This window comes from Fragaria vesca, linkage group LG7, assembly GCF_000184155.1.
Source record: "Fragaria vesca subsp. vesca linkage group LG7, FraVesHawaii_1.0, whole genome shotgun sequence".
Lineage (NCBI taxonomy): Eukaryota > Viridiplantae > Streptophyta > Magnoliopsida > Rosales > Rosaceae > Fragaria > Fragaria vesca.
In genome coordinates, this window is record NC_020497.1 from 19,036,868 (window position 1) to 19,053,889 (window position 17,022).

Here is a 17,022-nt window from a genome sequence, read left to right on the forward strand (position 1 = left end):
TTTTTTTTTGAGAAGAGTGGATTTTTTCAGTTTTCAATTGCAATAAAGTTTCAGAACTCAGAAATTTTGTTTTGTAATCCTTGACAAATTTCAATAAACGACCATGACATTATTCAGTTCAAGTTGATTCTGCAGTTTAGTCTGTTTGTTATTGCTTCTGCTCTTACAGTTAAAACAGCTATTTTGTTTTGTGGATAAAGGATTTTAGTGGCCACTCAAGAAGCTCTGCAGAATAGTCTGTTTGTTTTGCTTCTGCTCTTACAGTTTAGTCTATAATGTTACAGGTATCTGCACTGCATGTTCTTAATGGCCACTCAAGAAGCTCTGCAGAATAAAGGATTTTGATATTCAAAGTCATCAAGAATGGACCACTAGCATATACATACAGGTTTCAGATTTTATAGAGTATATGGATATTGTTTGCGTATCTTCCTGGTAGCATATGTGGAATACAGTTGTTAGTCTTATGACCCTTATCTATAGACTTTGTGATTGTGATCCTTGTATGTTTGAATATTATCTTATAGGTGATGAAAATTCTGAAAATGGGAGGTGCTTTTTGGGGGAGTGGTTGCCTTGATACATGTTGGACAAACCACTATTTGCTTGATGAACTCATTTTGTAATTGCTAGATTAGCATTCATATTATTGTACTTTGTTAGCCTGTGGACTTGTGGATGTGTAAACTATTTACTCATACTTTGATTGTGGTGGCTTACTAATCAGTAATCTATGAACTTGTGGATATGCATATATTAGACTTCATGTTGATGGTTAGTACTTGAAATTTGGATGAAAATTTACTTCAGTCCTTATAATTTTACTCTATAAAAATTTATTGAAGTTTTAAAATCTCTTATTATTGGATATTAGTTTGCTAAAATAGAAAAAATATTGTGGTATTTAAAATTAATTTAGTCCAGTGTTGCAACAAATATGGGATTGGACTATTGTGATTATTCTGCTCTTTAGTCCTAAGCTGTACCAAACATGGGTCAAGAATTATCACAGCTTAAGCCAAGCTTATATAGTCTAGGATTGTTTTAGAAATTAGTCCGGCCTTGGGCAGTCCTGTGTAACAAACATGCTGTGAAGTCCCGTAGCATCGTGCAGTCTAGTTCCTCATATTCTATATAAAAGGTGCCCATATTGAAAATGCATTTACTCGTACAGTACCAAGGGTGTCACATCCCGACTTTTATATTTTTTTACCTTATTTACTAGCTTGTTTATAATAAGAATTTACCGTCTCCGTTATTGAGTTAATAGTTTAATTGGTCCCTAGAGGGGTTTCAGGGACGATTATTCGTAGGAGGAAAATATGGCGACGGTAAAAATGGTGAATTTTAGCTAGTAAAAAGTAATTTTTATTCGGGTATTATTTTTCGGGGTGTTTTATTTTTGAGTTGGGTTGTTATAAGATTGGACCGGTTTGGGGTGTGAGGCCCAAATCCATTTTCTCTCATCTCTTTTTTCTTCCCGGTTTCCCTCTTCCCCGAGTCTCCCGCTGCCCGGTTTTCCGGCTGTCTTTTCGCTGTCGTCCGGCCGCCGTTCGCCGCCGCTCCGGTCCCGTTCGGTTGCCCTCCGACCCAGCTACATCCCTGGACCGGTGACAGCCACCCTAGAACCTCGAGCTGCCCAAAGTCCTCCATCGCCGGAACTCCCTCCTCCGGCCACCAATCTGGGCAAGCTTGGTATGGTTTTGTAGGTCTCCAACCCAGCTGCCTTGCCCTAAAAGGACTCACTCCGGTTTGCTTCAGGTAAGTAGAAATTTGAGGTGGAAGCTCTACAGCGTTTTTGATGTTTTTGTTCGATTGGCATAGCTAGGATTGGATTTTGGGTTTGTGCTAGTTAGGAAAGTTGTAGAGCATGATAAGAGGAAGATGTTGTTAAAATTTCATAGGAATTGGAGGTCGCCGGAATCGGCCTCCAGCCGCCGCTGCCGACGGAGCCGGCGCCGGCGCCGGAGCTGTTTGGGAGATTTTAATGTTTTTAGATTTGGAATGTTAAGGGGAGTTTATTGAAGTGAGTTATGGAATTTTTGGATGAGTTTTGGATAGGTTTGTGAATTTCCGAAGTTTGGTATTTTTTGCGGTTAATTAATGTAGAATCCGGTCGTAGGATTTAAGTCGTATTCTGTGGGAAGTTGTTTTTAGGGCTGCCGGTATGTTCGGCGAAGTTTGAGCCGTATTGAGTTAAGAATGACGAATTTGGGCAATGATGAGTGTATGGTAGGCTCACGTTTAATTTTGCCCATTTTGTTTAATTATTGGATTTTTGGTGGGAAATTAATTATATATTTGGATCAGGACGAGAGGAGGCCCGAACAGAGGAAGCCTCGGAGCGTCATCAGGCTTAGGCCTAATTTGTGAGTGGACCTTTATTTTAATTGAAAAGCATGCGATGAATTATCTGTTGATCATTTATTTCTTTTCCTTGAGATTTATTTATTTCTCGGATATTTGGCAATTTTCCTTCTTTGGAGAGATCCCGAAAATGAGATTTTCGGTAGATATGTTTATTGGATGTTTATGATGATAGTATGTATATATAAATGCTAGCTAGCCATACGTGTTTGATCCGCCATAATGAGGTAAAATACCATTATGGTGTGACGTGAGTGTTAGACACAAGCGTGTTGGTCCTATATGAAAACTATTTTCTTATTTGGTTTATTTAGGTTTTCATATAGGGAGTCCACACGTATATACACTCGTTCTTTTTCCGCCATACTGAGGTACAATTCCATTATGGTGTGACGTGAGCGTTAGACGCAAGCGTAGTAGTCTTGTATGAATTTCTATTTTTCTAATTTGTTCTTAGAGTTCATATAAGGAGTCTGACGAGTGTAAATACATACACTTATATATGTTTATATATAATTTAGCCTAAGAGGCTGTATTTTATTTAAGTTGTGGTGACTAGCCGGTGCTGGTCGTGAAGTTGCAAGTTTTTGAGTTGAGCGCTTTTGAGCGATTGCATGCAGTAAATTTTCTTTGGAAATTAAATTGGGGAAGCATAAAGAAATATTTTTATTTAATTTATTTTTGTCCACTCACTCTAACTGTTCCACATGTTTTCCCCTGGGCCATTCGTTTTAAATTGCCCAGTCTGCAGAGTTCAGGTTGGACCTAATAAGAGATGAGGCATAGTTACCCGCATTTCCGCCAGTTTTCATCAGTAGGTTACATGTTTAACCTACTCGTGTTTTCTTGCTTCCGTTAATGTCTAGTAGCTCTGAATACTTTGGGATTATTATATTTTATGTTTAGAATTTCTGAAGGTTAATTATGTGATGTTTGGACGTGTTGTATTAAGAGTGAATTTTGGAATTTTCGAGTTAGGGTTGTCCACTTTCAAGGGAGATTTTATCAATCTTTTCAGTAAATTTTCCTTGGAGGTGGTCCCCGCACGACTTACTTCGGGTTTCAAGGTGAAATTCGGGGTGGGTCATGTCAAAGGAACTGTAAAATTACTCGGTCAAATTATAAAATACATTCTACTTAATACTTAAATCCCCGAAACAGCAAAGCCAACCTCCCCGTCTTCCACCCATATTGTTGTCAGCGGCGCCGTGTTCCTTAGTCGCGCCATGTCCCTCAGTGGGGTTGCCACCAGAGGAGAGGGCACCACCGGCGGAAATGACCTTGCTGACACCGCTGCGGCAATTAACTGTATAGTAGTTGGTGTGGTTAAAAAAAAAAACTGTAAATAGCAAACCCGTGATATATATTAGAATATAGAAGGCTAGTTACAAAAAAAAAAAAAAAAAAAACCTAATGAAGAGGCTATTTATTTACCTCTTTGACCTCCTTTGAAAAGTCACGGAATTCGTCCACAGAATATTCAAACTCCGAAAGAAAAGCCGGATCCCAGTTAAAGTCTTTTTTCTCAATCATGGAAAGGAAATTGGTTGCAACACTATAGATTTTACACTTGTCTGCGAATCCACGAACATAAGCACGAAAGCATTTGATGGTCTGACAAACAGTTTTTGCATCCTTGTTTTTCCGCCTAGTGCGCATGTCTTGACGAACTTGTTCAAATTTTTCTTTAAACCACTTTAACCAAAGTTGCGCCTCTGGGTCGTCTTTGAGACGGTAGATTTGATCTGTGACATAGTCGCAACAAACTGCTTCTTGCAAGAAAACCTCCGACAAAGGGAATCCAGCAATGCCAGATCCCCGAAGAGCTAGAGATGGGACGTTTTGAGAACCTTCAAAATAGTAGTTTTTATAACCTCCAAGATAGTGGACAGTTTCTAGGGGCATACGATGCCAGAGAGGCATGAGATGAGTGTCAATTCCTAATACATATTTTTCATTCGATAATTAGAGACCACAAAAATGAATTAAACACGACTCAAAACCGTCTCAAATTGCCAAATCTGATAATGTGTTACAGATTTTCAAACACTTCAATCCAACTTGTAGAACCTCACTGCCTAACCCTCAAATCCAATTGGAAATCACGAGAAACAAAAACTAATACTCCAGTAAAACAGATATACAACTCGAAAATCACTGGAAACAACAAAACCTAGCACATCCAACGACGAAACTGAAGAAACAGAGAACGAAAATCAAGGGAGGTTGAGAGGCGATAAGGTACCTGAAATACAAACAACTAGGCTACACCTTCTGTTAGTCACCACAATAAGATTCTCAATGGACAGAACTTACGCTTGTTAATCGTGGTGATAATAGAGACCAAAACCATTTATTTATATAGAATCATTAACCCTAAGGCTCCTCCCATTAAGGACATTATTAAGGCATAAGTCATCTATTAGATTCCCAATATAATGTTGATATTTAGTCTTCCTTAAGACAAAATAGATTTCCTTACCTTAATGAGATTATACACTGATTCATTAACCAACTAGGATTTGATATGCAGATTGTATCCATGTAGAAATAGGTTTAACACTTAATGCAATTATCAATTGAGCTTTATTCAACATGTGTAAAGTCCATATTTTCTAACAAACCTAGCACATCCAACGACGAAACCGAAGAAATAGAGAACGACAATCAAGGAAGTTGAGAGGCGAAAAGGTACCTGAACGGCGGCGGAAAAAAAATCTCTAGGGCTGCGGTCAACGACGATGGAATCGCGGAAGATATAAGAGGACGGTCCTTATGAAAGGGGGTTGGAGTAGGGTTTAAAAACCCGGTCTAGTTAATATGACCCATTTTGGGTTCAGCTTGCCGCCTCCAATATAATTGGGCTGATCCATTTAAGAAAAGGAAAAATACTGCATATAGGGTTTTAGTTCAATTGATTCATATAGTTCATTTTTTTTTTTTTTTGGGTCTGAATTCATATAGTTCATGATTTGTTACATTTAATATCAATCATGAATTCAAGTTGCAAATTGCGTACATCCCTCGGTTTACAAATTTGTGCGTTGTGGGAAGAAGCTAGGCTGTCTGTGGTTCAACCCTCTCAGTCTATTCCAAGACCCCTTTCGTTGTGGGTTCCCCTCTTATAAATGTGGTGAAAATCAATTTTGATGGTGCCTAGAAGGAGTCAAATCATAACAGTGGCTTGAGAGTTATTATTCGCAGCCATATGGGTGTGTCTATTGCAGGGGCTAGCCTATTTCGGTCTCACAATTCAGATGTAGAAGCTGAGGCTGAGGCGCTTCTTTGTGGTGTCAAAATGGCGGTGTTTCTGAAATTGGAACATATTATTGTCGAAGGGGATTGTCAGGAGGTGATCAAGGCTTTAAATGAGTTTTTAGCTTCTCCTTGTTGGAGAATCTCCCTTATCCTAAAGAAGGTCGCTCACTTGGTGCCACTCTTCAGAAGAATTCATTGGAACTAGATTCCATGAGAAGAACTGCCTTGCAAATGCAGTGGCTAAGCTTGCCATCAGAGCTTGTGCTCTCAGGAATGGGCCAGCAGGCTCCCAAACTCTTTGATCACAGTCTTAAGGAGTGATGGATTGCCCCTGGTCCTCCTTAACCTGGCTTTGGAGCTAGCTATTAGTGCTTCAAGTTTTCTGGCGGCTTTCTTTCTTTGTTGTTTGTTTGTTCTCTTTCTGTTCTCTTTGCTTTGCTTTCAGTTGTAATGTGTTGTATTTTGACTTTTAATGCATTGATCTCTCTTGACCAAAAAATAATAATTTGTACGTTGTTAAGGACTCCATTAGAAGAGAATATGTTCCACTAATTATTAGGTCAATATATTCATCACATCTCACAAAGGCGAGCCCTAGTGACATGCATGTGGGTCTCGCCTCTGTAATATGTGACTGGCGATACGGTTCATTATATCGCATAACACTAGTTGAAAGGAATTAGTCCACTTACTGAGTATTTTTAAACGATCTAACTGAAAAACATATCAATAATTTTGAGATCAAGCTCAAGGTTAATCTGATGGTTGCTTTAAGGTGAAGTTATTAGTTGAGAATAAATATTTTGGACCATAGTACAGGCCAAGTTATACTCCCTTATTTTACTTTGGACAAAAGCACATAGTTTACATTGAAACAGGTATACCCAAATTATGTACAGGTTCTCACAATTTCAAAGCATGAGTAACCTACATCCTCTAAATTCCACATATGAACTTAACTTTCAGATGAGGAGCAACTATTTAATTTCCTGGACTGTATACTACAATGGGACTCCTCACAGAGTACCTGGAGCTTTTCCATCCAAGTGAGCCATATATACACCATTTGCATACTGTACATTGGATTCGCCTTCACCTCAACTTGGAAGCTACTCTTTTGCAAAGCATGAGAGAAAGTCAAGTTCATGGGTTTGACAATGATTTCCACTCCCTTTGGTGCTCTTATAGTGGCATTGTATGTGGAACTAGCATGACCAACATTAGTGATAGTTCTTCTGAAAACAGCTACTGTTGGTGTCACACCCCAACTAATTTTAAAAAATTTGGACATGATGCATCTAAAAAATAACCCAAAAGCTGTTCATAAACTTCAAAAATTAAACTCAAAGGCTGAAAATATAAATGTCAATATAAGCTCAACACTGAGTCAAATATTACATCTCATTGTTTTCATCAACTTGAAAAGTCAAGTAAAATGAAAACGCTCACCATGAGCTTAATACAGTCTGCCAAAAATAATAAAAAGTTCAACATCTAAAACTCTGCCGCTATGCCTCCACCTCACTGCTGCAGGTCTAACTCATACACTATGAATTGGTGAACCTGGTTGTAAAACAACAAACCCGGTAAGCTAAAAAGCCCGTATGAGTAATTCTCAAAATACTAACTCAATACATTTACAACAACCATTATTAACACATGAAATAATAGAGAATAATCGATAATTCCACATGAAGGTTGTCCACACACTCACCCCAAAATGAAACACATATCCAACACTCTTAAAAATAAACATGATCCATGAGTCCCATATACCTATAAGGTACATCCTATGACTTACAACAAACACATATATCCATGAGTCCTAGATACCAATAAGTATCTCTCATGACCTACAACAAACACATGTACCCATGAGTCCCATATATCAATAAGTACCTCCCATGACCTATAGCAACACATATGTATCCATGAGTCTCAGATACCTATAAGATACCTCCATGACATACATCGTCAGACGGACTAGAGCTCTATTCTAACCGTAACCAATCACCCGGCCAAAGGCTTGGTCCCTCGATCTTACCCCTAAGATTTTAAACAAGCCATAGTGATCGAGAAGAGCTATCTGAATCTCTAGGGTTATATGAAAAGTGGAGTTCGAATTCATTTCTCCACCTTAAAATTATGTCACAATCTACTAGCGGTCCAAACTAGAGAAATTCTATAACACAAAAGCCATTTTAGAGTTAGAATTTCTTATGAAAATTGGAATTCGAATCCATTTATCTACCTTAAAATTATGTCATGATCTACTTTGAAACAGTCTAAACTAGGAAAATTCTATAACACAAAAACATATGAAATTACAAAAACAATCATATTAAGAGACTGTATCATGAGCTTATTTGCAAATGAAATTAGAATCGAGTCTCATAGGATATCCTTGTTCACATCAAATGTTAATCTTTGCCTCTAAATGATCGAAACCTCCTAAATGATGAACCAAAGGCATTTCATCCTGAAATTTGAATTGGCCCGATACCAAGCCCCAAACAGCAGTTTAGTACGCGTGGGAAAAAACAGATGGCGCTTCCCCGTTTCAAAGGGCCCCACTCCCCACAAATTCAAATTCAAAAAAAACACACACCCCTCCTCTCCTCTCTCTCTCCAAATTTACCATTTCGACCAAACTAAAAAGAACCGAACCAAACAAAAACAACGTTTGTAATATGGGGCGCGCTTTCTCTCCTCATTTCTCTCGCAGCAAAATTCAAATTTTAAAAAATAGAAAATATTAAACCATATCCCAAATTTAATAAATTGCCACGGATCTCATACGCGCCCTTCAAAACCCTAACCCACCAAACCCACACCCCCTCTCTTCCCTCTCTCACTCTCTCCCTCCCAAATCTCACACCTCTACTCCGATTCCGACCAAATCCTCACCGATTCCGACTACCCTTTTCGTCCTTCTCCCCAAAGTTGGAGTCTTTTTTAGCCCATGACCCAGATTTGGCGGGGTTTGGAGAAGCAGCGGTTCTGAAAGATTTCAATTTGAATTGGGGGTTTCTGTAGGCTATGGCGAATCGGGTCGATTCCGGAAAAGGGTTGGCGTCCAGATCCGATTCAAAGGTGGGTTCTTGATTTTTTTATTTTTTAAAGTTTGAAGTTCATGGGTTTTTTGAGTGTTGGGTAAAAAAAATTTAATTGATTTTGGTGGGTTTGTTGTGGTTTCAGGTTTTGGGGGAGAAGCGAGTTGGTGTTGAAATGGGAGATGAAGATGAATTTGGGCCTAGGAAACGGATTAAGATTCGGGATCTTGAGTCAGTGTGCCGGGCTGAAGGTACTTGTTTTAATTTGTTTCAAATTTCTTGGCTCTTTTAGTTTTGTTGGGGTTCTGGATGTTTGAATTTATGTGTAGAAGAGAGTGAATTTGAAATTTGAATCTAGTGATGAAGATTGTATGTGTTTTCGGATAGCTTAAATGTAGTCTCTTTTATCGTTTTAGGTCTTGTTGGCGTTTGAAATGGTTAACTGGTGATTGCTTGTACTATAGATTGGAACTCTGTCAAAAATATTGTGCACTCTTTTACGAGCTTTCGTCTTCTGTATGTATTTACTGCAGTCTGGAAATGTGTAGTTTCATAGGTAAAGGATGTGTAGGACTCTAATTACCTTCATTTGGTTCATATATACTGGGAGTATTGAGTTATTGTGCATATATTTAAGTCACTGCACAGCAAGCCTTGTGCAGTGAGCAGTTGGGTGTTATGCTGATAAGGCATGTGAAGCATGTGGAGCATGAAGTTACTATTGAACCAGCATGGTGTTTGATAAAGCAAGTGTTACTGTTGCTGCAGCATGGCCTAATTGTGTAGTGACTTAGATATATGCACAATAACTCAATACTCCCAATAATATATATATGGCTTATTTTGAAGTTTGAAGTTAAATGCTGTTCTGGTTTTCTGTTGGAGTGATTTTGGGTCCAGTTATTTACCTGTAGTGTGTATGCCACAGGAAGTAGTAAGAAACAATCTGGTGGTCAATTTCAACTCCATGATGAAGAGATGTCTGAAATTACTGAGGTGCCTGTCGCCTCTGATTTGGATGCTTCTCGAGCTGGAAAAGGTGTGAGAAGCACATTCCCAGTTGCGGTTGACCCTCTTCCTAAGGCATTGGATCTCAACAATAATGCGTGCCTTGCCAAGAATAAGGTTCAGAATGGCAGTCAGCAACTCACCAAGAGTTCAGAAGAGACCACATCACTTAAGGATCAAGTTACTGGGGTGTCTAAAACCTCTGGTTTGGATGCTTCTGAAGTGGGAACATCTGTCAGAACCACAATTCCAGCTGTCGTTAACCCTATTGCCAAGCCACTAGATTGTAATACTGATGTGTGCATCGGCAGCAGTACGGTTCAAAATGGCAGTCAGCAATTCTCTCAGAGTTTAGAAAAGACCAGATTGCCTAGGGATCAAGTTACTCAGGTGCCTAAAATCTCTAATTTGGATACTTCTCGAGCGGAGACATCTATGAGTAACAGAATTCCAGTTGTGGTCAGCCCTATTCCCAGACCACTAGATCTTAATGCTGACTCATCCTTCGCCAGCAGTACGGTTCAGAATGGCAGTCAGAAATGCTCTCAGAATTTAGAAAAATCCACAGTGCTTAGGGATCATGACAAAGAATGCCATACTAATCCTGGGAGTGCAAAAGGAAATGCGTTGGGTCTTAATGCAAAAGGTGTTTCAAGCTCAGAAAACCAAGATCCTTTTTATCCTTATAAAAATCTCAATCACTTGAAGTCAAGAGACGAATCTGAATGCGGGAGCTGCACTGGCCCATTGGAAGAGAAAGATCCAATGACAGTGTGGAAGGAGATGAAGGAAAATGGTTTCCTCTCATCTACTCATGGAGGCATATCAAAACCAAAGCAACCGGTAGCAATTCCAACGCCAAAGCAGCCAACGCCAAAGCAGCAACCTGGAGTCGTACCTATTTCAAAGCAACATGGAAACATACCAACGTCAAAGCAGCATGGAGGCATACCAATGCCAAAGCCACGCCCGAAGAAAAATAAAACTGAAGAGCAGAAGAAAAAGGTGGAACGTGCAAAGAAAGAACAAGTGGATAGGTTCGCGAAGATTGCAGCTCCAAGTGGACTGCTGAATGAACTGAACCCTGGGATCATCAACCATGTTAGAAATAGAAAGCAGGTCCATTCTATTATAGAGGCTCTTGTAAGATCTGAAAGACTTGAAATTAGCCGTGCGGAAAATAGACAGACAATCCATCAGCAGGGTGGAACTGTAGAAAACAGTCAGGACCTGGAAAATGACAGATGGTGTCCAAATACCTTATTTGAAGACATGCAGGCACAAGGGTACACTATACTGATGAATAAACCTTCATTGGTTCAGATGGACAACATTATAGAGGGTTACCCAACCTCAAAAGAGAGCTTTGGCGGAAAGTGTTTTGCATCACACTCCTCCCATGTAAGTGAGGAAGAGACGCTTGCATTGAAATTATCTTCATCAACTATCGCACCTGAGGAGGATAGTCCTTCATCGTCTAAAGAGGAAATGACATCCTATCTTTCTTTTAAAGGTGATTATTTATATTTTGACATCTTACATTTGTACCATGTATGTTCATAATGAATGCATCAAATAGTCAGAGATAAGGGTAGTAGTTAATTGATCCCTGGGAGGCAGGGGGGTGGGATCTCACATGTTAGAATTATTCTTGAAATAAGTGAAGGGGTCTCAACTGTGTGGAACTGTGGTTAGTCTCAACTAGGTTAATATGAATATTTCCTTTTTCTTCTCCAGCTGCTACTGTTGCTTCCCAGTGGTTGGAACTTATTCAACAAGATATTCAAGGACGTCTTACAGGTAAATCCTGTCTGTTAAATCATTATAGATCTTGTTGAGGTAGAATGGATTCTCATGTTTATTCTATTTTGTAACTGCAGCACTGCAACGCAGCAGGCAGAGAGTTCGAAATGTAATAAGTACAGATTTGCCCTTATTGCTAAAAAAAGAGTTCTCATCTAATAAGGAGAGTGACTCTTCTACCATGAAAAGTTCTGTGGATGCACTTTCCAGCTCTGCTCGTGCAGAGATGCATCGAGCAAGATGGGGTCCACGGTTTGATCAAATGGATAAAACACTTTCGGAAGAAGAGGAACAGCTTGTGAGTGCTAAACGAAACTGTAAAATTATTTCAAAATGTAATGATGTAGCAGGTGTTTTAATTTGATGAAGTATCTTTGCCAATTGTGCAATTATTAGATCTTGGTTAGTTTGTTGGAACTCAATCTAATATATACTAATTAATTTCAGGAAAGCTGGTTGAACCAAGTAAGAGAAATGCAAATTCACTGTAACAAGGGTCTGCAACTTATCAACTGGAGTTCTGGCGTTCAAGCATTGGGTACATCTGAAAATGATACTAGGTAAAGCTTTCACTGGGCATCAGTTTTCCTGTTATTACTATTGGGGTTCGTATCTTCATTAAAGTCGTGATTTTCACCTACAGCAAATGTTAATAGTTGAACTCTTTTCTTTCTCATTTCAACTAAAACGATCATATTCTGTGAGATACATTACCGTGGAATTCAAAAATCAAGAGAGACCATCTCAATGTGAGAAAGCTTACCTTTTAATATGGTCTTGCAGATCAGAGATGATGGATAGCTCTCAGAGGGAAGTAGCTGTTAGGGCTGCTGCAGCGTCGATTTATGCAACGTGCAACTTTATTTTGTCGGCAAATGCATCGCCTGTTTGTTAGCTCCAAGCCCTTCAATCTCCGTCTTAACCTTTCTGAGTATCCAGGAGATTACTGATTAGCCCAAAGGCTTCGCTGAGTGTTTGAGTCTGTATTGTTACGGACTCTGTAACAATAGACATGAGGGCTGGTCACAAGATTGGCAGAGTCCAACTGTTATGACTCCCTGCATTGTTGAATTAACTGATGTTTAGGCTTATTTGTTTTTGGTTTGAGTAGAACGGTTAGTTGTAAAGAAATTCAGTTTGTTGTTACTAGTAATTAGTAGTTCCATTTGCTCTCTCTTTCTCATTTGTAACAAGTGACAGCTTTGTTTAACAGCCGGTTGTAAGTCACCAAGTCTTGTATGAGAAGTGAGGATCTCATTTGGCCCCCGTCTCTCCCCTCTACTTGCTTGGTCTATAATCTTGAAGTGTGAACTCCATTGAGGGCATACAGGTTCAAGCAAATCCAGTCTAAGTTAAAGTACTCAATCACGAGTTACTGTTCTTCAAAGCTTCAACTGAGCACACTATATATCATGAAGCAAATCTTTAATTTTGACAGAATGGACAACTGTGTTGCCGGATGGGGGAGAGAGCGACGTAGTTGAGATACCAAAGAGGCTAGCCAACACCATGCCTGCCACTCTGGACCTTAAACATAAATAGGTTTAGAGTACGGCTGGAATCGATTGAGTTTGCCTTCGCCAATTTAACACTTCTAATTGAAAGTAAGTGCAACTAGAACATCAGGTAAAGATACCACTATTAGGAGACGATACGAAACAAACCAATGACCAATTATGTAAGGAAACGACCCTAAAAAAAGTTCATAGTGTTTGATCAAATATATTTTGAGGCAATCTTTGAGAGCGTTGTGTTCTTGAAGATCCAAGTCTTGATTTTGATGATGTATATGGCTAAGCTGGCATTTCACTATACCAATCAAGACACTTGTTACTAGATTCGGATATGTTTGCTCGCATTTGAGAAAAAGCAAACATCCAAATCCAAAAAGACTGAAATTACAAATAAAAAATCGGAATAGAAGCCGAGAAATGACATCCATTTAGAGTAAATGAGTAATGCTAGGGAGACCACATTTTGGGAGACCAACTAGAGCCCACCTTATGTGACGGGTAACATCTCAGAAAGATAGTTTCTGAGTATTGGGATTTTGGATGTTGTTGCAGCGTCGGTGGCAGTATATTTATGGGTTTGGTTTCCGTTTTTGGATGAGTATTAACTGTTGAGTCATTGTTGGAGTTGGAAGAATTGTGATTGTTGGAAGTATGAACTGTGTTGGGAATTAAGATTAATAGTGTTTTCTTAATTCATTTTGGTATTGATACTTATAAGCTAGTTCCATGAATGGTATCATGGAGCTTTGTTATTAGAAATGTTGAAGAGGAATGGTGGAGTACGTGACAACACAGAAATAATATCAAGGGTAGATGTTGGCCGATAGAGTAAAAGGGAAGATGTTTAATATGTTAGTTTCTTAAGGAAAAAGAAATTAATGTATTGAACTTAAAGAAAGATAAACAGGTGAGAATAAAAAAGAATGAGTGCGTACGATGTTTGATTCAGAAATCGTCAGAGAAGGTGTGAGGGAATGCAGATTAAGGAACTCATTTGGGTGTCCTTAGTAATTGTGAGGACTTTGATTGATTTCTATTTCCGACTACATTTGAAGTGATTCGCCGACTTTCTTGGAATTCGGTACGAGGATCAAAAGCAAGTCGCAAGATTCCAGAGCAGAAGGATAAAAATTTCAAAAAGCGTGTCATGATGTTACTAGTTTTGTTTGGCGTCAGAACTAACACTTGGATTCTAGGTAGAATCTCTCGGGGAACCTTTATTTAAATTGATAATTAAATTATTATTGAAATTGTTGACTTGCGTGTCATTGATTAATTATTTCTTGATTGTTATCATTTGCGATACAAACATGTGTAGTCTGTGACTTGTATGTTCGATGTTATCGCTTTCCTCATAAGCATGTGTTCAATATTGAAATGCGAGTTTTGATGCTCAATTGTTATGCATACATTATGTATTGTGAGGAATTGTGAGAATAGTGAGAATGAAGATTATAGAGAGATGAGAATGCAATCTAGAGAATAGATACATTTTATGTAGTTGAGTTTCCTCATGGGTTGTCCAAGATCTAATCTAGCCCACACATGCACAAGTTTGGGGAATGTAAGCCCCTTCGATAGCGTACATCGATAAAACGATCTTTTGGGTTTCAGGTTTGAAAACCATGGGTAGAACAAGACTACTAACAAAAGAGGTACATGTGGTGAGATATTACTGATTGTTAGATCATATATTCAAGATATCTGAGTCACCCTCGGTTGGTAAAATACACGGTATGAAACATGTAAGCTCACATGTCTTTGATGTATGGACTGATTAGCCAGTAATTGATGAAGACATTCATTAGCATACATGCATCGAATTGTCGTTATATATTTAAAGTATTGTTAGATACTTGATAACTTGATTGTGTGACATAGTTAATAATAACCTTAAGAGGTTTGGCCCTCCTAAGCGTAAGCTCACCCCTATAGATTCTTGTTCAGGTGTGTACGAGGTATGACACGTCTTTCGAGAAGTCTAACAGTACATTTAGCTGACGTGTACAAGAGTATAAAAGAGTTACCGAAGTTTCTAGTGAGTTAGACAACAATACCTGTTTTATTTTTTTGTAAACATTCTGTTTTTGACTATTTCTGTAAAATTATTTGAGTTTGTTTTATTTTCTTTTATTTTTCCCGCTCACGCCTCAGATTCAGTGTTGAGTGTTTAGAAACCACTAACACCGGGTCTGAGGTATGACAGATATAAGAGGCATTTCATCATGAGGTTTTTATCGGCCTTTCACTCCTATAATTGCATCAATCAATTATTCAAACATATCACTCATAAAGTAGCTTGGCTTTGTGACAGACCTTGTGAAATAAGCCTATTCCACTTTGTCAATTCCCGCTACTTCGTCAATTGAACTTAATGTTGTTGTCTCTGATGACCGCCAAATGGGGTGAGCAAAAAGAGCTTAGTGTGCCATTCGAGCTCTTCAAGGTTGCTTTTATATACGTTACTCTTCTTCACTACCACTTTAACAACTTCAAACAAACCTTGGAAAGGAATTCCACCCACAAAACTCAAAATGACTATCGCTGCCATAATTTGTAACCAAATCAACACACGAACGCCCAACGCGTAACTCGGGAGATCTTCCTTCTAATCCCATTCAAAACTCTCATGTGTTGCAGGTTTGTGTGCAAGTCTTGGCACCGTTCTCTTTCTAACCCTAGTTTCACAAAAACCTTAGTTTCACTAGCGCATACTTGCCATCTTCTCCGAGACGTTGACACAAATAAGAAGTTGCTCTTGGCCGACGTGAGAAGCGTCGGGAGCCCAGAGAACATGGTCTTGAAGCTTTCTGATCACCCTGATGTTTTACACAACAAGGTCGATAGTTACGAATTTAATTCAGGTTTTATAGGTTCCAGTAATGGCTTCCTTTGCTTGTTCCTTCGTAATTGGGAAACTGAGGCTCACCAGATTAATATATCCAATCCTATTACTGGAGAGTATATAGCTCTTCCAATCTTTAAATCGTTTGAGAATTTTCCACATCACTTTGGGTTTGGGTTTAGTCCCATAAGTCTTGTCTACAAGGTGGTGTTGTTTACACAAAGAAGACATATGTATACACAAAGACATATTCCAAGTGATAAGTTGGTTTTCGACCAAAAAAAAAAGTGATAAGTTGGAGGTTATGGTTTTGACAGTGGGATCTGGGATTTGGAGAAGCATTGGAAAAGTATATGATAGTGTGCAGACCATATATGGGGTCTTTCATTGGATTTGCAACTCGAAACATTCTTATTCTTGTTTCATACGTGCTTTGATGTTGAAAGTGAGCGTTTCAAGGAATTACCAATGCTTACTTCTTCTGAAAGTTTTGGTGACATAGAATTAGGAGTGTTAAATGGTGCACTATCGATTAGTGATTGCTCATATCATAGTTTACGAGTTTGGGTAATGAAGGACTATGGGGGAAAGAAGTCTTGGACCAAGGAGTTTGAAATTCGTGACACAATTCAAAACCCTATAACAACAGACGATCATACATGTTGGAGTAGTAGTCGTCCCCTATCCATGGAGTATATTCAAGTTCTGAATCTTATAAAAGGGGAACAAGCTTTAGTGTTAGACGACTCTAGATTGAGCCTCTATACATCTCCAAGGTACGTGTTGAGGATTTTGATGTTCTAAGCTGATTTGTTAGTTGTGACAAGCAACATAGCTTTTGGCAAATTCTTACTATTGGTTTTCAGTTTGTAGCAGTGTTGTGTTTTTTGCCTCAAACTAACATGTTTCTTCAATTATGCAGCATCCTGAGGAAGTTGCTGAAACATCTGTAAGAGAAACTGTTCAAGTCAGCGATGTAATTATGCAAGAATGGACAGCTAGTTTTGCCGGATGGGGAGAGAACTATGAGAACGAGGTAGTTTCAGATTCCAACATGCTAGCCAACTCCATGCAATAATAAATTTCATTCAATAGTGCAGCAAATCAATTTTCAGTCATCTTATTGAAAGGGGATTAAAATGTGGAGGACATGCATATGGGTTCAAATACAAGT

At 38.8% G+C, this 17,022-nt stretch overlaps 1 protein-coding gene across 1 annotated transcript; it reads left to right on the plus strand.

The window, feature by feature from the left end:
* Positions 1-8,664: 8,664 nt before the first annotated feature.
* On the plus strand, positions 8,665-12,872 carry LOC101313369. Its single transcript, XM_004308934.1, has 7 exons — positions 8,665-8,718; positions 8,824-8,929; positions 9,607-11,199; positions 11,424-11,486; positions 11,567-11,787; positions 11,937-12,049; positions 12,273-12,872. The coding sequence occupies exons 1-7, from the start codon at positions 8,665-8,667 to the stop codon at positions 12,382-12,384; spliced, it is 2,262 nt and encodes a 753-aa protein (XP_004308982.1). The 3' UTR covers positions 12,385-12,872.
* Positions 12,873-17,022: the final 4,150 nt, after the last annotated feature.